This window comes from Poecilia reticulata, linkage group LG7 (assembly GCF_000633615.1).
Source record: "Poecilia reticulata strain Guanapo linkage group LG7, Guppy_female_1.0+MT, whole genome shotgun sequence".
NCBI classification, from domain to species: Eukaryota; Metazoa; Chordata; class Actinopteri; order Cyprinodontiformes; family Poeciliidae; genus Poecilia; species Poecilia reticulata.
Genome location: NC_024337.1, coordinates 6,187,885 through 6,209,145, shown reverse-complemented (window position 1 = coordinate 6,209,145; position 21,261 = coordinate 6,187,885). Strand labels below are relative to the sequence as shown.

Below are 21,261 nucleotides of genomic sequence, written 5' to 3'. Positions count from 1 at the left end.
TTTTTTTTTTTTTTTTTTCTGCGACATTCTGTACAAAAAAAAGTGCTGTAATTGTGCGTTAGGCCTGGAGTTGGCAAAAAATAAAACAAATAAAAAATATTAAAAATTAATTAAATTCCTTTTTCCTTTTCTCTTTCTCCATCAAATAACTGTAGAGCTCTGCACCCCTTCCCCACCACCCCTCCCTTTCACCTTTTGTATTTAATTTTAAAGTCAGTCAGTGTACAACCGAAAGCTGGATGCAAGATAGAAACTATATTAAAATGTACTGTTATTTAAGATGTAATAAAAAGCAGTTTGAGATGACCTACTGTGTTGAGTGTGATTCACTTAGAGCGATTCCCACTGAAGCTAGAATGTTGCAGACTGTTTGGTTTCCTTGTAATTATGTTTAAGTCAAATAAAACTATTTCTTATCCACTGTTGAATCAGCCTGGCTCATCTGTGCACTTCTTTTCTGAATGTCTTCTGAACATCGGCTCACATCAGTACTTCATATCGCTGTTGTGAGATTATTTCTTGGTTTCCAGGTATTTGACGTTGTAAAGACCATCAGTTATTCACTCAAAGAAAACTGCCAGGTCAGAGATGCTCCAACAGGCGGTTTTTTTTATGTTTGCTCAAAATCATTTTGGAGAAATGTGAATTTTTTTTTTTTGCTGCCCCCTACTGGACAAATGGATCAATTTATCTCATTGTATGCAGCACTACAATATTCTAAATGTCTTTATTTTTCTTTACCTTCATGTCATTTAAATGTTCTTGCTCTTGGTATTATGCGATAGATATGATCAAACTTTTATGAAAAAGTAACTGAATAGTGATTGTCATTCATTCCAAGGGGAAATTAAATGTAATTCAAATGTCTGAATGGCTTCTTCAGTTAGCAGCACAGATTTCTACAGTCATGATAATGACCTAATTATTTACACTCAGGTGTGTTGAAGCGGAGACTGATCTAAAAGTTGCAGGAAACCGAGAAACTGTTTGAAACGGAGCTGAAAGCATTCTGGTCCACGCGCTACCAGTCGGTGGCGGTAATGCACTAATGTTGTTTGCCGTCTATTAAAAAATCAGCGAAGAAGAGGAATTGGCGTTCAACTTTCTCGGCCCCCCTTGTCTCTTTATGCCAGTCTTTCTATTTAAGAAGACCAACTGACAGTTTGTTTTTATTGTATTTGCTGAATTATGACATTTCTGCAGTTGATTGTAATTGCTTCTGCAAATATCATCATGTAAACATTCAGCTTACAGTATTCACACTGAATTTTCCCAGGAAATGCTTTTTTTTTCCTGGTCTTTAAAGAACTTTTTTTTTAATTTTAGTGAATATAAAAAGTAAATTTCATCAGTAGCACACAATACAGAATGCATGATTGTCTGTTTTTATGCTTTAGCTTTGTAAATGACACATATGTTGCAGGTAAACCTATACCTACCCTGCCTCTCACCCCGTGACTGCTGCGGACAGGAACTGGCCCTGGTGCATGAATAAGCTGGTTTAGAAAGGAAATGCATGAATGGATCTTATGAGTGATTGGGAAATGACATTTTGGAAGATCTAAAGAGTATTTATTTTTTCCACAGTCTTGATCCTAATTCTTCTCTATAGATTCTCCCAACTTGGGTAAGGTTGGGAGAATCTGGCATCAGTAGCCAGTCACTCTTAGGTCTTCCAGGGATGGTTAGTTGAATTTTAGTGCAGATTTCAGCTGAGTCACTCAAGAATGACATGACACTGATATTGAAGCTACTCCTTTGTTATCTTGGCTGACGTATTATCCTCAGAGGTCAAGCAGCTGTTGATAATTGTACAGAGGTAATGTTGTACAACCTCAACAGCATGTCGGCTGATTAAAAATCGGAGGACATGGTGGGTACGTCACAGAGGGAACTTCAACTTGTTCCAAACTTCTTCCATTTCCAAACAGTCCAAAGTGTTTTTCAGGATGTTCAATGCTACCAAAAGTTTATGTATCCTTTCCCAGATTAGCATTTTGTCACAATCTAGTCTCTACAGATCTGCAGACAGTTCCTTTTTGCTGCATTATTTGGGTTGTGTGTGTTTGTGTGTGTGTGGGGGGGGGGGGTTCTATTTAATTACGTGAATTTACTAAGGTGAACTTACCTCCTCAATCAGGAGGTACCTAGCTCTGAATATTTAAATATATTATTTTGATTCTTTTTAAACAAATTTTAATAAAATCCCACAGTTATGGAATATTGTGTGTGCAATGAATTTTAGGGCTAAGAATTAATGTCATCCAATTTGGATTAAGGCTGAGATTGAACCTTAGCATGGCAGATAAATTTAACCTAATTTTTTCTTTTTTTGCCAAATAAAATTGTTTTACCTTTGTTGTTTATTTTATGCATTTATATGCTTTTATTTTTGTGAAGACCTGTTTAGAATCGTGTGTTTATTCAACTTTATTAATTTAATCAGAAAAGAAATGCACTCCAATAAGGGTAGCGCTGTTTCAATCTATTTTACTGCAGTAAAAGCAAAAAGTAGTCTTCAAAGAAAGCAGTGACAGAAAAAATGCATTTCATAAAAAAGCTAGTTGACGAACTCATCATAACGTCTGATTTAACATTTAAAATGATTTAATTTTACATTTTAAATCATTTTAAAACATAAAGTTGTGTGCATATTCAGGAATTAAAAAAAACAAATGAATAAAAAGATTAACACAGATAAATATTGGGTTAGAAGATAACAAATTCAAGCTGAAGAAACACTTTTCAAAAAAAGTAAATAAATAAAGCCTATGAAATGAATACTTACACTAGGTAATGTTAGATAAAGTACTTCCAGTGTTTATGTTCACTTGACCTCCAAGAACAAAGCTTGTGTATGAGGGGGTCACTTTAACTTAAACTGTAAGTGTTTGTCTGAATATTTGCTATAACCTGTTTGTTCTTCATTAAATGAAGTTACTCAGCAGGGGGAGTAGCTAGAGATTTTATTTGGGTAAAAAGCAATACTTCATAATTACTCAAGAAAAAGTATGGTGCAGTAAAACTACTAAAAGTACATTTTCCCCAAACATTCACTCAAATAAATATAACTGTGTAAATATAATTAGTTATTATCCACCTCTAAGTTCAACATATGCTGAAAAAGATAATTTGTCCTGTCTTCTAACTTTTGTTCCCCCCCACATGTGATTATAATTACCTTTCTTCAATCAATCAATCAATCAAATTTTATTTGTATAGCACATTTCAGCAGCAAGGCATTTCAAAGTGCTTTACATAATTAAAATAAAAACAGCATGTGACATTAAATAAACAGTGAGAAAGAGAAAGAGATTAACAGATCTTTAATGTATTGTGGTGCTAAACCGTTCAGTGATTTATAAACTAACAACAGTATTTTAAAGTCTATTCTTTGAGCTACAGGGAGCCAGTGTAGGGACTTTAAAACTGGTGTTATGTGCTCTATCTTCCTGGTTGTAGTCAGAACACGAGCAGCAGCGTTCTGGATCAGCTGCAGCTGTTTGATTGATTTGTTAGTCAGACCTGTGAAGATGCTGTTGCAGTAATCAATGCAGCTAAAGATAAACGCATGGATGAGTTTCTCTAGATCGTGCTGAGACATAAGTCCTCTAATCCTGGAGATGTTCTTCAGGTGATAGAAGGCCGACTTTGTGACTGTCTTAATGTGGCTCTGAATGTTCAGGTCAGAGTCCAAAACTACTCCCAGGTTTCGGGTCTGATCGCTGGTTTTTAGTTGTAATAACTGAAGCTGTTCTTGTGCCTTTATTATTTATTTATTTTTACTATTTTATTAATAGTGATAATACATTGCATTAATATTGGTTGCCACTTTTTCAAAATAGTATTATTTCTTCTTTTCGTGCAAATATCGTTTTACTCCTTTATCTGGACAAGGTGAGGAACTTGCTATTTGACGTCACCAGTTTGAGAGCGACTGATTGGTCAGTCGGGATCAGGAAGCGGTGAGCTGACTGTTGACAGCTCTCCAGTGAACGAAGATGGTGAAACGCTGTAATCTTAGCCTGTAATCCTCCGGCACTTTTCTGAGCTTCAGCCGAGTTGTCCTGCTGTAAGGTTTTCTCCTAAAAGGTAAAGTTGGAAGTCAGAAACAGCGTGACGCTGTATTTTCTACGACTAACCGGGAGCTTAGCTCGCTAACTCCATAGTTTAGCTGCTTCAGCTGGAACATTCTCCCCTCTGGTTCCTTCACACTTTCTTAGCCATTGCCGAGTCTCCCTTTGCTCTAAACGCTGCATTTTTAGACTTTCTTTAAGTCGTACTTTGCTTTAAAAAAAAAAAAAAAAGCTTGCCGGGCTGTCAATAATAATTATAACAAGCTTTTAGCTCATGCTAAAGCTTACATAATTGTGAAAATTTGGCACGCGCACATACAGCATCCTGGAGAAACACCGACCATTCCAAGTTGCTGAGCAGGTTGAACGTTTCACCTGAAGCTGCTCTGTGACCTCTGGAGGTTTTTGTGGAACGCAAAATATATATATATTTTTAAAACGGCAAGAGTTTTAACAGCTACACTGTATAAAGAAGTGTTTTTGCGTCATTTATGTGTTTCTTCAGTTAAAGTTGTGCAAGTTTTATCTTTCCCCACTGAGGAGTTCTGAAACAAACTTGTAGTCCCAAAATTGTCGGCTCCTCCCATGCATTCCACAGGACATCATTGTTTTGTAACTGTTCATGCACAATGGCTCAACAGTGTTGACTTGTCAGTTCACTTAAAGCCTGGCAATCAGAGATGGACGGTGGATCAGAGGTGCGACTGGAGGCCTCCACCTTCTGCTGCTCCACCTGTGAGGCAGCACCAATCACAGGTCGCCGCTCCGCTCAACGCATGAAGGCCCGCAGCCTGAGCACCTCCTCAGCCACTTACTCAGAACACAGGTCAGTAGGAACCAGGTACCCACTGCATATCACAACACAATGAACCCCTTTTTGCACACTTTGTCTTTCTTGTTATAAGCTGTTTTCAACGTAAACTACACATTAGTCAAAGCCAGAAGCCTTCCAATGGGGAACAGTTGGGAGAAACAGCCAGAAACCAAGATTCCAGGGTTGCTTTTTCTGCTAAATATCACTGAATGTACCTCACAGAAAAATAAGTAAAGCTACCAACCTGTTAAGGCAGCAGCCCTGTGCAGGTCTAGTACAAGTTGTTTCACCATATAGTACCACGGTAGCGGCATATATTTAAAGTTACGCAGGCAGAAAACAGGATGTACTTGTTCTACAAGTTCATGAAAACCCATCTGATGAAAAAACTGCAAACTGATTTGCTTCAGCTTCTCCAGCATCATCCATCACAACTCCTGCAACTGTTGAGATATGTCAAGATTTGCTTATCTGCCATTATGTCTGCTAATGCCAGCTGATGAGGTCGATTCTCGTCTCTTGTGATGTCACTGCTTTTAAAGGGGCGGTCTTATGTGAAATCCACTTTTTTGAGCTTTATGTCATATCATAATGTTATTCCCCCATCAAGAACGTACCTGGAGTGTTGTTTTAATTTTTTAGTACATGTTTGAGAAATTTTTGAATCCCGTTTTTGCTTCATCACCCAGACGTGGTTTTGTCAGTTTCTGAATGTTTTCAGGATTGTGAGGTTTGGTCAGTTATTTTTTTCCATAGAATTCCTGCCATTATATATATTTTTTTTTTAACCAAAGTTGTGTATGATTTTTACAACACATAAAAAAGAAGAAAGGTGAACCAATCATGCTAAACAACCAAAACTGGTCAGCTGGCCAAAATCAACAAAAGAAGACGAGACAAGTCGCAACAAAAATTGTCTGTAGAGTCTTGTATCTTCCCTGTAACCATAGTAACAGGCATCAAAAGTGGATAAATAAAACAGCAGAATACAAAAAGAAAAGGAAAAACCCAGAAAGGCTTCCAAAAATCCTCACCGAGCTGCAGGAAGAGGAGGCCTGCAGTGAAAATTGAGCCAGGCTTCCTGTTCCCCTCCCTATCTAGCCCTGTAATCAGATTTGACCAGGTTCATGTGAGGAAGTGGAGGGGATAAAAACAAGAGGACATGACACAAAATCACCAGCAGAGGGAGAGCTTGTAGCACTGCCAGTGTCTCCTGTCAGTCCATTTGAGTTTGGAGGTCCTCTGTGTTGCCATGCTGCTGCAACCGTCCCCCCGTTGGTTGGTGATGCTTCAGAGCAACTTCTGTTTTTAGCGGCTTGCATTAGAAGTGTTTCCTCAACAACCTTGTCACATTATCTGTTGCACAAACTCTCGACACTTGAGAAATCAGCCCGCGTGTGGACAGATCCTGCAGCCTTCTTTGAAACGGCCCGATGAAGGGAAAACCTGAAGAGGCTGGACGTGTTTGTTCCTTCGTCGATGTGGTCAGTAGCTGGTATCCGTTTGCGAGATGAGGAAATCCGTAAAAAAAATAGTGAACATCTCTCAAGATGTTGAAACGAACTCCCACAAAGGCAACATTATTGTCTTCTTTTTCCTACCCACACACGTTTGTTGTGAAACATGGGTATTTTTTTTACAGCTTTTGAGTGTCAGAAATCCCCTTTTCCTTTATTTATATGCTGAATGTGACTCAATAATTTACATTTAGCCTCGTGTTTTTCCTCAAGTGGTTGCAGGAGTTACAAAAATCAACTTGCGTCAGAGCCGCCTTTCTTTTAAAAGTGTTTATTTAAAAAAAGAAATCCCTGTGTTCGTCATCCTGTGGGATCCTTATTTCTGGATGAATGATGCATGCGTTTAAAATAAGTGCAACCAACTCAGTGGAGCAAATTTCATTATAAAAGGTCATTTAAAACTTCACTTTTCAGACACCTCTAGTGACTTTTTATAATAAAAAAAACAACAACTGACAAATCTGTTGGAGACTTTAATGGTGACAACGCTCTTTCAAATTCATTTAAATTCAAATTTTGCTACAACTCATTTAAAGTTTCATTTTTCAATGTTGGATTACTTTATTTCAGTGATCTACAAATAAAAGTAGCTTGAAACGGCTGAATTTAAGCTCAGTGAATCAGAGTAGGAGAGTTGGTTGACTCAGTAAAGTGATGTGAAGTGACACAACGTGTTGTAAGATTTATTTCTCCCTTTTAAGAAACCCGCTTTGCTACAAACCACAACTCTATTTGGTTGTTTGAAAAAAGTGTGTCTGTGATCATTAAACATTGACTTCTGTTGTCTGGGCTGCAGCTACAAGAGATAAATGTGTTTGTTTTTAAGCACTACATGACTCCTTACTCCACGTATGACTCGGCAAAAGTGCCAAATTCACTGTTGCTCACCACAGATCTGGCCTAAGGGTTTATTGCTACAGACTAAGTGCAGGAATCTCTACGTGTCACCTGATGATGGACAAAAATAGTCAATGCTTGTAAATATGTGCAGCTCAAGGAATTTCAAGAAATCGCAAAACAAAATAGTTTATTTGAAATGTGTGAACCAGAAGACTTTGGGACACTGATTATATAGAAAAATGTGACATGTCTTCATTACAGAGGTCATTTTATTCTGTTGGTATCAAATTACTCTTTCAGAAAACAAAATCAACTTTATGGACCTGGATGTTTGCTCCTCTCTATTCCAGGAGGATTCAGTCGCTTCATGGACCGAGTCCTGTCACCACATTTGGCCCAAAGGCATGCATGCTCCAGAACCCACATGCTGTGATGTAAGTTGGACAAAAAACTTTTTTTTTTTTTTCCCCTCTTCATTGGTAACTAGCTTAATATGGAATAGCCACTGTGATACATGCAGCTTCTGGTTGCATGAAGCCTCCACCTGCCTAACATGAATAATTCAGTGGGAGTGCAAACGACACTTTTGAACACCTAAGAAGATACAACGCTTACTCTGAAGGCAGATTTTTTTTCCTGGGCTCCTTCCTGAAAGACAAGGCAGTGAAGTAATGTAGTAGTAGAGTTACCATTAACACATAGCTGCAGACTCTTAGCACAACCCCAAAGTCCCACTGGCTGCAACGCTTTTTGGTTGGTGCATGCACAGACATCTCCTTTGTGCATGCACACATAGTAATAATTAGGTGGTTCATAAGGATTACAGTGGGGTTAGTTGCTAGGGAACAAAAACAAAAAAAATTATTGTTGAAAAAGACTCATGTTTTTCTTTAAATGTACATATTTAGCTTTCTAGTGAGGTTAAGGCAGTGCATTTGTATTCAAAATAAATTACAATAGTTCTTTACTTGTGGAACGACATGTTTTGAAGTGATTCATTAAGTATTCATTAAGTGATTTAAGAACAAAGTGGTACATGATTTGATTTTACAAAGATTATAAAATGTTAGCAGTTGTGTTACATTCATTGGAATCTTGTAAATGTCTCTGAAAACACTGAAGTGGTTACAGATTAGAATATCATCTTTAATGTTAACAATGTGAAGAAAATGTGAACGTTTCTCATTTCTATGAAGGCACTCTTATCTGTTGTTGAAATATTTCAGCGGATGTCCAGTGCTCCTCCCGTGTTAATCGCAAAGTAATGCATTCTTCTTCTGCACTTATATTTTCCCCTTAAAAACCTGAAATTATAACACAACAGTATTGTGAATATAGGATATAATTGTTAATAGCATTAACATCCATGGCAACAATCAGCAGTCAAACTTACAACCTTGTTTTTGGGATATGGGAAGAGCTGCAGTACCTGCAGACAACTCACATGCACACATACACACACACACACACACACACACAGTTTTCACATTAAAACTGGTTTATGCTTCAATCTGTAAAAAAGCACGTCATTTTTCACACAGTGGAAGGATTCATGTATTTAAGTTTTTAATTGTCAGAGCAGTTATTTTTATCTTGCAGAAACATCTAGAACACTGTTCAAATGAACCACAAGGTAGATATCTGCACGCAACATCCAATAAAGAAACAATTCTTTTCCTTAGTCTGCAAACACACCTTTCACACTTTATTATTTGTTTCCAAAATGGGGAAAATCTTGAGTCTTTACTGAACATTTAGTGTAAATCCAGTGTTTTCGTCCTGGACTATTTCTGCTCAAATTTGTTTTTTTCTAGAAGTTACTAATCTCACAACTCTTTCACTCAAGTGTCTCCATATCCTCTTGTGTAACTTGTGAAGTAAGCGTGAACCAAAAAGGTGAAAAACCTTAAATGGTTATTTGCAAATTGAGTCATTGATGTAAAGAATCAGGCAGTGAATGAAAACCTAAACCACAACAACAACAAAAGTGCTTCTTTAGACAAAGAATCATTTGTTCTTTGAATGCACAATCACAGCCTTGCTGCTCTGTGGGCTTAGCATGATTTTGCTTTAGCTTACATGGTTTATGCTGAAGGCTCTTTGCTATTGAACTTCCCTGGAGTTACACCCAGCAATGTCTGCTGCTGTCAGATCAACCCATAGATCAGGTGACTGACTGAAAGGTAAGTGATGTAAGTTCAACAGGTATATCTTGAATGGTGGATCTCTGTGGGCCACAGGTGAACTTGCATGATGCACATTTACTGAAGTAAAAAAAAAAAAAAGTAATAACACATCACTACTTTATTTTGATTGGGGAAGCAAAAAAAAGTTAACTGTCTTTCAGAGATGATGAATCCCAATGTGTTTCAAAGTGTTTGTGCAGGTTTTGATCTGCTGATAATAGGAGCTCTGCCTTTAGTATTTAAATGTTCAATTATTCCTTAGAAGGTTTCATTACTTGTTGGTCGTCTGATGTTGTGGTGAGTCTGAACACACAGAGCCGAGACCAAAAGTGTGCCACTGTGGCCTAACCCAAGTGAACTCCTTAAGCAAGTTTATGAAAGAAAGAATCTCAGCTATGCGATGAATTGAGGTTGTTGTTCTTGGCTCTGCTAGCAGTTTCTCTAACAATCTGCAAACATGACGAACCGGTGTTTGGTGATTTACAGGGTGTATTTTAGCAGCTGAAATGTGATTGTTTGTGCTTTTGGAGTAACATAACCAGAGGAGCATGGATCAGACGTTTGTGGCCAATTTTGTTTGGTTTTTTTTGGCAAAAACCAGAGATCATTGCTGATTTTGGTCGATTCTGATTTCTATTTAAAAACTGTCAAAATATGCTTTTTTTTTCTTCTTTTTTTCAAATCTACAGTAAGCTAGTTAGCTCTCTCCAGGCTGTAAGTGGAGATACTTGCAGCCTGCCATGACAGAGGTGATCAGAGAGTAAAGCAGAGTGACTTTAACATAAAATGTTCTGCTTTCTTGGCATATTTTAAGTCTTGCTTTCTCTTGCTCTCTCGCAGCCGGATTTTATTGCAGACATGTCCTGAGATATCCAGAAATTATAGCTTCTTATTCAGTCTGGCAGGTGTTTTATCTGACTTTGTAACTTGACACCTTAATGATTCTGAAAATGGCTTACTTTGAGTCTCTGACAATTTGCAGACTGATGAAAGTTACTAACCACTTTATGATCAGACATGCAAGCCTCCTGAGGAGGCAAATCCTTATGACTTTACCCATTGATGCCTAGATATAATCATTTTAGTTATCAGATTTTTTTAAGATGTTGTGGCACTGCTGGAATTTATCTCTGTAATAACGCAAGCAGAGAAAGAAGGTAAAAAAAAATCTGTTGATTGTCAAAGTCCAGGTTGACATCATTGAAGACTTTGTTTATAGCTGCCTTGCTGCCCCAGAAGAGCAATTATTGTTTTTGTTTTTTTTTGTTTTTGTTTTTTTACCAATCACTGGTTAGCTTTAGTCTGGTTAAAAACCAGCTTCTTAGAGTCTTGACCCTTGGCTGTTGAGAAATGATTACTTCCTGGAGGCGTGGACTTTATTGAACTTGTATATTTACCAAACATTTACCTGTGATGTGTGGAACGCGTCGGCTCGATGCTAACAAGCTTACTGGAAATTGCCTGCGCTGTAAGCAACCATACTCCACTGCTAAGAGAGTGCCGCAACGAGGCAGCTGTTAATGCCAATTCAATATTTGGAAGTGTGACCAGCTGGGTCGCTACGTTCACTTCCTCCATTGCCAAAACTGCAGGCAGACTGCAATTCTAAAGCGGTGCAGACAATCAATGTCGTCCACAACTTGTCCTTCTCTTCACTGATTGCCCCAGTTTACATTCTACCAGAGGAATCTATGTAAATGGGAGAAATCACAGAAGGAGAAGCAGAGAGAGATTAGAATCGATTAGAATTGCGTAGGAAGGCAGTAACCAGGCTGGGCAGCTTTAACAAAGCTAAAAATTAGCAATCAGGTCATTTGTAGGTACATTCCTACTTAAAACGCTTTTTTTTTTTTTTTTTGCATGCCATGCCGTCATTTGCACACACAATGACATGGACCAAACCCTGTAAACATCTCCTGTTTTGATTATGTAATGCAAACACCAATGCACTTTTGAAATATGTGGTTGCTTTTGTGCCACCTCATCTCATTATCGTCCCAAACTGAGCACATGGATCGTTAATTGTCTTTAGGATATTGCATTAAGTCCCCTTATTGTTATGAGAGACTCCCAGCCTTTCTTTTTCTTTTAATCAGTCAAAGCCTGGACTAAATGATGACCTACTGACACCCTCCATCACGTAAGCCTCTGTTTGCTGTTTGTTTCCCGCTCGCTGTGTCTGTAGGATTAGCATCCTTAAAGCTGCTCAACGGGTTAAAAGTAGTAAAACCAGGCTATCTTTGTCTCAAACAAAGGCTGGGTGGAAACAGTTTTGGGAAAGACCAGTCAGGGTAATTGTCATAAGAAAAGATGATTAGGCATGGAAGACAAAGGTAAAGTGTTTATGCTGTAGACTTCGTCTTGTCGGGTGAGGCTGAGGTGGATTTACATTTTTTTTTATGTTAATTTGTCGACATTTCTCTGATTCTTGCACAAATCACACCAAAATCCACTTTTTAAAAAACATGCTCATTTCTTTTGTCTCTAACCTGAACCACCTTCTAATTGAGGAACTTAAACAGAGTGCAGTTCATTTATTGTTTTGCTCACCTCCACACCTTTCCACCTGATTTTCTTTCGTCATTTCTTAGAATTTACAGGGAATAAATTTAAGACATTCTGACATTTCTAACACACTTTCGCAATCTTGGCATCGACGTCATCTTTAACTTGCTGCAAATGTACTTTTGTCAGATGAGATGTTGTATTCTAAAGAAACGTTGGAGCAGATGATCTGATGTGAGATTATTTCATCCATTTACAGAGCATTAAATCAACAAAAGGCTGTAATTGAATCCGGTATTTAGCTGATAAAAGTTTATGTCATTAGCAAGGACGGCTCATGCAGGAAAGTTAGATCTGTGACAAAAGAAGAGAGGTTTTCAAATAATAGTGACATAAAACTGATGGAGAGAGGCACAATCCAATCAAATAGCCCCTTGTTGTTTCAAATTATAAAAGTAAGATAACCTGAATTCTTGTTCATTCTATAGTACATACCGCCTCTACATGACATAAAATGACTAAATATGGAAGAGGCTCTACGACAAAATAAATTTTATCAGCTAAAATATCATAAGGTTTAGCTGGCTAACAGAAGAGAAGGATTTCAGCAAATGCTTTGTGGTCATGGCAACAGGTTTGCTAATTACTGCACGATTGTCATGCTGATTCCTACCAACGGGATCAAGAAAACGGGACGAACAAACCGTAACGTTTCATCGTGAAACTGTTATGCTTCGGTTTGTATCCGTGAGAACCGAGCCCGAAGCACACGACCGTGAAATAAGAGACACAACAATTCACCGACGACTTGTTTAAAAACCTCTCAGTGCGCCGTATATTATCACTGTGTTTAGACTGCATACTGCCCAGAACGTGTAGCTACAGCCGCGCAACCACGGCAGACATGCGTTTCCAGAACGGCTGGTTATGTCAGTCTATATAGAAAGGTAAAAAGATGACATTCCATTATTTGTAGTTCAGGTTGTACCCTTCAGAGTCTCCTCCCTTTTTAGTCACACTTCTTCTGGATTCAGGACACCGGATGACCCAGACTCTTACTCGGCCATCAGGAACCCTGCTGAAGTATTTCCATGCACTGTCAATCGCTGTAAAAGAAGGAAAGCACACAGGCATGTCGTACAGCGACTTATAAATATTTCACGTTAACTCACATGATACACTATATCAATTAAGAGATAAAACTCTCTACTTTAGTGTCGAGCTGTGTGATTACCTGTTTTACTCTGATACCCTTAAACGCACCATTAGGCCTGTCGCGATAGCAAATTTTCCAAGAAATCATTAATCTTAACCAAGAAATCATTACTGCTTAAACTTTACCTTTAATAACATAAAGTTACCTCATTTTTAAAGTGCAATCATTTCATTTTAAATTTGTTATAAAATCATAATCATTTTATAACAAATTTATGTCAGTAATGATTTCTTGGTTAATGTCAAGTTGTCATAACAAAGACAATTTGAATAATGGCAACTTTGTATTAAAAGTGTCATAATTTACCGAACGACGCTTTATTACAACAGTCATGAATATTCATGAAAGCTTATTCATGTTCATGACAGGTGTTATGTCATGTTTATGAAAGTGTCATGACAGTCTTATTCACCCCACTTCAAATAAAGTGTTACTAAAGGTTCCAATGCGTTCGCAAGGCGATGAAATTCAGATCCATTTATTCCAAATAAGGCACCAGTCCGTCTTTGTGGCTCACACTTAACTAATATTTTACTGGTTGATGAAATTCAGCTTTTCTTATCACGCTGTGGGTCCCTTGGAAAAACATGCATTACTGTCTGAACTGTTTATGCCCTGCTATCGTTGTTGTGCCTTTTTATTATTTTATTTAGGATGATTTTTAAAAAATCCTTCTTATGACGGTAAAAAGTAACATCATCAGTTTCCACACATGAGGTCAACCTAAAATCAAGCTGTATATAAAACTCCTGACTGTAGTGACGTTGCAAAGAAAACGTTGCTGCAAATACCGTGCATGATGCGGCGTGTGCCCTGCAGGTCGCGCTTAAAAAGAACACAATCTTTCACTTGTCTTATTATTAAAACATATTTTTACCTTCCTTACTGTAACAACACACGGGGAAGCTGTAATGCTTTCTCCTTAACCCATGCATGAATCATCCTTGGATTCATTTCCAATTAACAGTGGCGCTGTTGCTTCAGACCACTTTTGTTGTTTCCTGTCTCTGTAACTGGTCAAGACGCAGAATGAGGTCATGCAGGTGGAAATGCTTTGGCGTGGAAGTAAATGGCAGCTGAGGTTGTGTCGCTCAGTGAGTCACACCTGTCCAACGAGGAGATGGGGAGTGGAGTGGAGTGGAGTGGGCGGAGCCAGCTGGGTTGTGTGGGCGGGGCCCAGCATGCAGAGACGCCTTAAGAGGAGCGAGAGCTTTACCTCAGGAGCAGAGCTGCAGAGAAGGTTTTAGTGCTAAGTCCTGTCGGGGACAATTACAGTCTCAGTGGCTGCAGCTCTGAGAGTTTCTCAGCTGATCCCCGGGAGGCCTGAGCACCGCTTCTCAGTTTAACACAGGAGTTTTATTTTGTTGGAGCTTCAGAATGTGTAGCTGTCAGAGGCGGGATGCGCTGTTCTGAGAGACGCAACCATCGGGAAAGAACCTCGTTCTCCAGCTGAGTCCACCTGAAGCAGCGTCGGGTTTTTTTATTTTTAGAGCCATGAAGTTTAACCAGTGTGTAACAGAGGAGACACAGGGGAGCCACAGCGAGAACAAAGTCTGGAAATGGTGAGAAATTCACTTTTTATTTGCCCCCGAAAAGGAATCTGTCGAGAGGAGTCAATTATAACCAAACCTGGCTGTAGATCATCAGTTCAGGGCTGACGGCAACAGATTCCTAGAAGTGCAGCGATGAACGCAGGTAGTCGCTGCTAACAGGGTGTGTGTTATCGAAGGATGTGGTTTGAACACAAACTGGCTGAATGAAAGGGGAAGGTCGGGGTGTGGACACTTTGAGGTGATCCGACGAGGAACTGGTCCTGAATAGATCAGAGGGTCACCGGCGGATCGCTTTGTCTCCTCCGGTTCACAGGGAAGCTATTCTGGTCAGTTTCAGCTGGGGAGGGGAGAGAGGACGGGGAGATTTCTCCACATCTGGGTCAGTTTCTGTTTAAAACAATGTCCCAGCTTGGCCTTTTTGAAGGTTACGAGGTTTTGTGTTTGGTTGTGTTGCATTGTGGGGTGGGGGGAGGTTTTGGGTGAAAAAGAAAAAAAAGAAGAGGAACTTGAAATGTGATCATGTTGTGGCAATTCGTCCAGTTGAAGTCAGAGATCTCCATTTGATCCATACTCCTCTTTTTGTTTCTGAAGATTGAATGCATGACGATGATGGTGATGATGATGGTGATTAATGTTTGTTCATGCCTGAATGATATTGCCGTCAACCTGCTTGTATTTCCAGTTTGTGTATCTGCTGTTGTGGTTCACTTACCAGTTGGCATTTGCACAGAAAAGACCATCCAACAAATATCTACCGTTATGTAATCACTTTTCTCTGAAAGAGAAAAACACTAATTATTTCTACTCCTCGTTAATCAGTGCTTTTTGATATTGATTGTTTCAGCTTTAATGTATTTGTTGTGTTTTGTGTTCAAATCCATTGAGGCGCCCAAAGATGGAGCTTTAATACCAGCTTAAAGTTTTGAAAATGTTCAGAATATCCTAAATGTTTAATGTTTAAAGAGCCACGCAGAACAATTTGATAATCATTTTTTCTACATTTAAAAATTAGATGTGCCACTAAAACAAAACAAAAAAATTGCTAAACTGATTTGATTGAACGGTCTGCATAGGGAACATGTTGCAGTTCCCAGCAACAAGTGGGCGAGGGGCGGCTTCTGCAAACTATATAAAAAACCTCCTGATGGCCTTTAATCGTCACGCTCCCACTCAGAGTTTGGTTGACGTAAAGATGTCATCGTTGCGTAAGAGAAACACAGACGAGCCATTCTGTTAGAAATGCAGGCGACCATCTGTAGCTAATGAAGCTAACCATCAGAAGAAGCAGAATCTGGGATTCCCTTTGGCACTTTCCATATTCTGCTTTTGATTCAGAGTATTTTTAGATGCCATGAAATCGGTTCGGTCATATTTATGTAATCATTTTTCCACAAATGAACCTCTGTGACCCCGTTTCTCATCTGAGGGCACTTCTCCTTTCTTCAGAGGAGCTCTCCTGGTTTGTTGTTGGGGACATTCGACTCACCTTTTAGGGGTTGAGAAGAGGTGAGGTGTTGCAGAACAACAGAGCCAGACTTTAATCTGATGTGTCTAATTGGATAGATGCTAATCAGTCCTGGTTATGATGCAGCTTTTGTCAGTTAACAGCTCTTATATCAGCTCTCCTAGCTGCTGTGTGATGTATTCTTTGGGTGTTTATTTTGTCTCCTTCAGGCATATTCAGGATCCCGCCAGCCAGAGGCTGACGTGGAACAAGCCTCCTAAAAGTGTCCTTGTCATCAAGAAGATCCGAGATGCCAGCCTGCTGCAGCCCTTCAAGGATCTCTGCACGTTCCTCACCGAGGTAACGGTCGTCCCGGTCGTCCTGTCCTTGTCGCGCCACTTCCTTCTGCGTCGCGCGTCACGCGCCTTGTTGTTTCTGCGTCGCTGTAGGCGAAGAACCTGATGGTTTACGTGGAGAAGAAGGTCCTGGACGATCCGGCCATTTCAGGCGACGAAGTTTTTGCCGCCATCACTAAGAAATTTTGCACTTTCAGAGAAGGTACCGATTCAGATCGCTCCGATTAACCGTTGGTTTAGTAATCAATTAATCTGTCACGCTTTTTTTTTTTTTTACCCCCATTTTCTGATTATTGATGAATCGGTTAAAAAAAAATTGGCACATTCAGCTGATTTTTTTTAGTTTGCCACTTTTTTTGTACTGTTAGAAATACATAAAAATATGCAAATAAACAAATAATTCAATTCCTTTTTAAGAAAAAAAAATTACCTGAAGTGCAATAACACACACACACACACACACACACACACATATATATATATAAATAATCTTTTATTTTTTTGTAGTTAACAATTTTCTGATAACTAAATTAGTTGATGATGCTTTCATTAATTGATTAATCACTATTAATACAATAAATAGTTTCAGCCTTAATAACGATTTATTTCTGTGGGCATTATGAACATGAATGTCTAATGGCGTTTGTGTCGGTCAGATCTGGACGATATCTCCAATCGTGTGGACTTCATCATCTGCCTCGGTGGAGATGGAACGTTGCTGTACGCGTCTTCGCTTTTCCAGGTATCCACCTAGAACAGATCATTACAGGAAACCCCACAGTGTCTATATTTCCCGCTGCTACATCATCTAACACTCGTGTATTTCCTTGCAGGAGAGCGTCCCCCCTGTCATGGCCTTCCACCTGGGCTCTCTTGGCTTCCTGACGCCGTTCAAGTTCGATACGTATCAGTCTCAGGTCACGCAGATCATCGAAGGTCAGCTAATGTCCCCCGACCCGCCCGTCGCCGTCCCGCATTGCGTGTTCTTTCTCTGCAGATCCTTGCGTCATGCGTTGCTCACGCGTGCCTCTGCCCGCAGGAAACGCCGCCATTGTGCTGCGAAGTCGCCTGCAGGTGCGAGTGCTCAAGGAGAACTGGGAGAAGAAGGACACGGTGGACGAGAAGGGCATCATCCTGACCAATAAGGACTTGGAGACCAGCCATAAAGCCATGCAGCATCAGGTACGTGACGTGACTCCTGCACCGTAATTAGGCCAAAGCGGCTCGTGGTGTTGCACCCCCCCCCCCCTCCTGAAGGGCATTGTGGTTGTTGTTGGTCAGCGCGGTGAGCAGGGTGTGACATCAGCCAACAGACTCTCCAGATGCATATTTCAGGTTTGCGGTCAGCGTCGGTGTCGGTGTCCTCGCTGGCAGCAAACGTGATCCTGACTCAGGGTCTCTTCATGTCAGCCGCGCACATGGAGAGGATTTTTCCAGAGTTGACTCCTCCCCCTCTTCCACCCACCGTCTGTGTGTTTCAGGTTCTTAACGAGGTGGTGGTGGACAGAGGACCCTCCTCCTACCTGTCCAACGTGGACCTCTTCCTGGACGGACACCTGATCACCACGGTGCAGGGAGACGGTGAGCGGACGGTCATTAAGCTGACACAGTCATTCATTTATTTATGGGGGTTTTTTGCACTTTGAAAGCAGTAGGAATATAATTACTAGAAATTATGTTATTGTTGAAAGGATAACGGTAAGACAGAAAAGTTCAGGTCACACAAGAAAGCCAAAAGAAAAAAAAATCTTAAAATGTACATTTATTTAGTTCATTTTGAACTCTTGTCATACTTGATTTTAAAGACAAATAATTCCCTACATATGAAGAGACACTATTTTTACCATCTTTGATTGCAGCTGAAACGTGTGAAGAATCTTATTTAGCCGTGCCTGTGCACCGTGTGCTTCCTTGAAACACCTGGCGTCTCTGTTTTGCCTCAGGTCTGATCGTTTCCACGCCGACGGGCAGCACGGCGTATGCGGTGGCCGCCGGCGCCTCCATGATCCACCCCAACGTCCCGGCCATCATGATCACCCCCATCTGCCCTCACTCCCTCTCCTTCAGACCCATCGTGGTGCCGGCCGGAGTGGAGCTCCAGGTATGTGTTCAACAGCGCCTCCTCTGGCTGGAAATGGAGCTGCGTTCTCATAAAAAAAATAAAATAAAAAAAATTATAAAAAAACGGGAGGAAGTGGGGGAATTTTCTACGGGAAAATGTGTTGTTTTGTAATAGGTTAAAAATGAACTAAATTCAGATGTTTGTTTTTTTTATTTTTAGACAGTTGAAGTTTAAAAATAAAAAGAGAAGGAGAGCAAATAGTTAACTTTTTGCCAGAAATGGGTGCAGAGAAGTGTAGCGTTTATACAGAGAGGCAGAATTATTACTACAATTAATAAAATACCTTGCAAAATAATTGATACCCCTTAAAGTATTCTTCATATTTTATCACATCACTGCTATGTTTTGATTTTTATGTGATGAGCAATTGCAGGATTATGCATTGTTGAACATTTTTAGCATATAAAAATCTGAAATATGCTGCATACATTTTATGTTCAGCCTCTTTACTTTGATCCTCCTAAATAAAACCCAGTGAAGACAATTGGATTTGAAAGGAAAGTGTTTAAAGGGACGACGACGTTAACTAACAATACTGGGAAACCGTCTCGCTCCGCCTGCAGATTATTTCACTTCTAACTGGTTCATTTTCGTCAATACTGATTATCGACTCAAAACAAGCTCCTGCATTTTGCTGGAATGTTATCTGTAAGTTAGTTTAGCATTATTTTAGATGCTCTAAGGTTTTTGCACTAGAAGCTAGATCCAAAATATGTTGGATCTAGCATGTTTTGGTTGTAAAAGCTGCGCCCGTGTTTCTTCAAAGCGGTTTGAGCATGTCCTCCTTCCTCCTCTCAGATAAAGCTGTCCCCTGATGCCAGGAACACGGCCTGGGTGTCGTTTGACGGCAGGAAGAGACAGGAGATCTGCCACGGAGACAGGTCAGTCAGCACGCCGCGCCGCTCGCTGTCTCAATAAACGGTTGCTTGAGTATAAATGAGTGAACTGTTGGACGGACAAGGCAACGCTCAACACTCAGGCTCTGTTACATGAACTTATGAGGCTCTTTAATTGGCTTGAGTCGCACTCAATCCCTCTCTTTATGCAACGTATCCAGATGTAATGACCTTCCTGGTTGTTGTAAAGAGCTGCAGTGAAAAGCCCAGTGTTGCTCAACAGGGGATTCCACCTCGACGTCCTTCACATCAGTGGCCACTTCTTTGTTCTTTTTACTGGAAGTATTCCTATTTCCTTGTTCTGCTCTCATTTGGACCAACCTTTTTTTGTTTGTTTTTCTTCCTCTATCCCTATTCCAGTATCACCATCACCACTTCCTGCTTCCCTGTTCCCTCCATCTGCTTCCGAGACCCGGTGAACGACTGGTTCGAGAGCCTGGCCACGTGTTTACACTGGAACGTGAGGAAGAAGCAGAACTACCTCAGCTCGGAGGACGAAGAGTTCTGAAGGACCGCTGCTTTCGCCCGCCGCCGCGTTTCCAGGAATTCAAAGTGCAGTGATTTCGGACATGTAATCAAAAAGGAAAGCGGCACACTGCAACTCTTGGGTCGGCGTTGAACCCAAATGCTCAGTCACGTGGCGTCGTAGTGCTCTTGTTGGTTTGCTCCGAAACTTTTTCCATATTCAGGGAGACATGTTTTTTTTTTTTTTTGTTGTTTCTTTTGAAGGAAATCAACTCTCTCTGCTGAAGCAAAGACCAAACTGCACTAGAGTAGAAAAACTCCAGTTCATGTTTAACTAAGAACTAATGAAAGTTGCTTTAGCTGAATCCAGGGGCCCAACTGTGCACAATGTGCCTTAAACACTGCTATCATCAGCATAAAGTGATATTTTGAGGTTACCAAATTTGTGTTGTTTTTTTTTCTACGTAACATTTGCCATGTTTGAATTTCCTGTTAGAACTGAACTCATGGCTTCGTTTTAGATTGTTTACTGAATCAAAGGAGGCACAAAGACGTTGCGAGCAACTTCTGACTGATGTCTGGTTTTAAAGATTTTTCCTTTTAAGCATTCGCCAAACATTTTAAAACCTACATTGTTTTTAGACCGATGTCTGTGGGCTCTGCGATGGTCTGTGTGTGAATGTTGAGGGATTGTTACAAGCTTGTGCAGCCTACGCAGTGCGTTCTGTAAGGTGGCCTCCGTTACAGGTCTGTCTGCCGACCGTCCAGATGTGGGTTTTAAATCGACTCAACAGATCAAATCATTCCTCTTAACCCTGTACATACATGTAAAACGTTAATAAGCTGTTGTTTTGTATAATAATGTTTATTCACAGGTACAGTGTATTATTGAAAATAAATCTATTTGCTACTTTTTATACAGCGATGAGTTTGTCACCTGTTGATTTTTTTTTGTCGACGTGGAAGCAGTCTAGTGTCTGACGATCCGTTAGAAAAGCATTCCAGGACAGATGAGATTTGTCTGACTTTTAACAGGAAAGAGAGCAGCTGGTTCGTCACCAGTGTTGGACTCAACTGTTCTCCGTAAAGTGCTTTTCACTTTTGTAACCGAGAGCCTGCAACTCTAACTTTTGTATTGGCAAGTTTGATAAATGTTTCCAAGCTTTTTTTTTTTTCCCATAACACCTTAATAAACAGAAAGTTGAAGCAGAAATGGTTGTCTTTGGGTTTTTTATATATTTATATCGATATAAGAATTACTCCTGGTGGCT

At 40.0% G+C, this 21,261-nt stretch overlaps 1 protein-coding gene across 2 annotated transcripts; it reads left to right on the top strand.

Annotated features, from left to right (window-relative positions):
* Positions 1-3,936: 3,936 nt before the first annotated feature.
* nadka (NAD kinase a) lies at positions 3,937-21,203 on the top strand. 2 transcript variants are annotated; one of them, XM_008413078.2, is made up of 12 exons: positions 3,937-4,092; positions 4,732-4,902; positions 7,598-7,681; positions 16,382-16,511; positions 16,601-16,709; positions 17,164-17,249; positions 17,341-17,443; positions 17,547-17,689; positions 17,989-18,088; positions 18,451-18,608; positions 19,428-19,510; positions 19,886-21,203. In XM_008413078.2, exons 2-12 carry the CDS (start codon positions 4,757-4,759, stop codon positions 20,031-20,033), a joined length of 1,290 nt encoding a protein of 429 aa, XP_008411300.1. In that variant the 5' UTR covers positions 3,937-4,092; positions 4,732-4,756; the 3' UTR covers positions 20,034-21,203. The 2 variants fall into 2 exon arrangements, with proteins under 2 accessions (XP_008411300.1, XP_008411301.1); XM_008413079.2 differs by lacking the exons at positions 3,937-4,092; positions 4,732-4,902; positions 7,598-7,681 and adding an exon at positions 14,363-14,716.
* Positions 21,204-21,261: the final 58 nt, after the last annotated feature.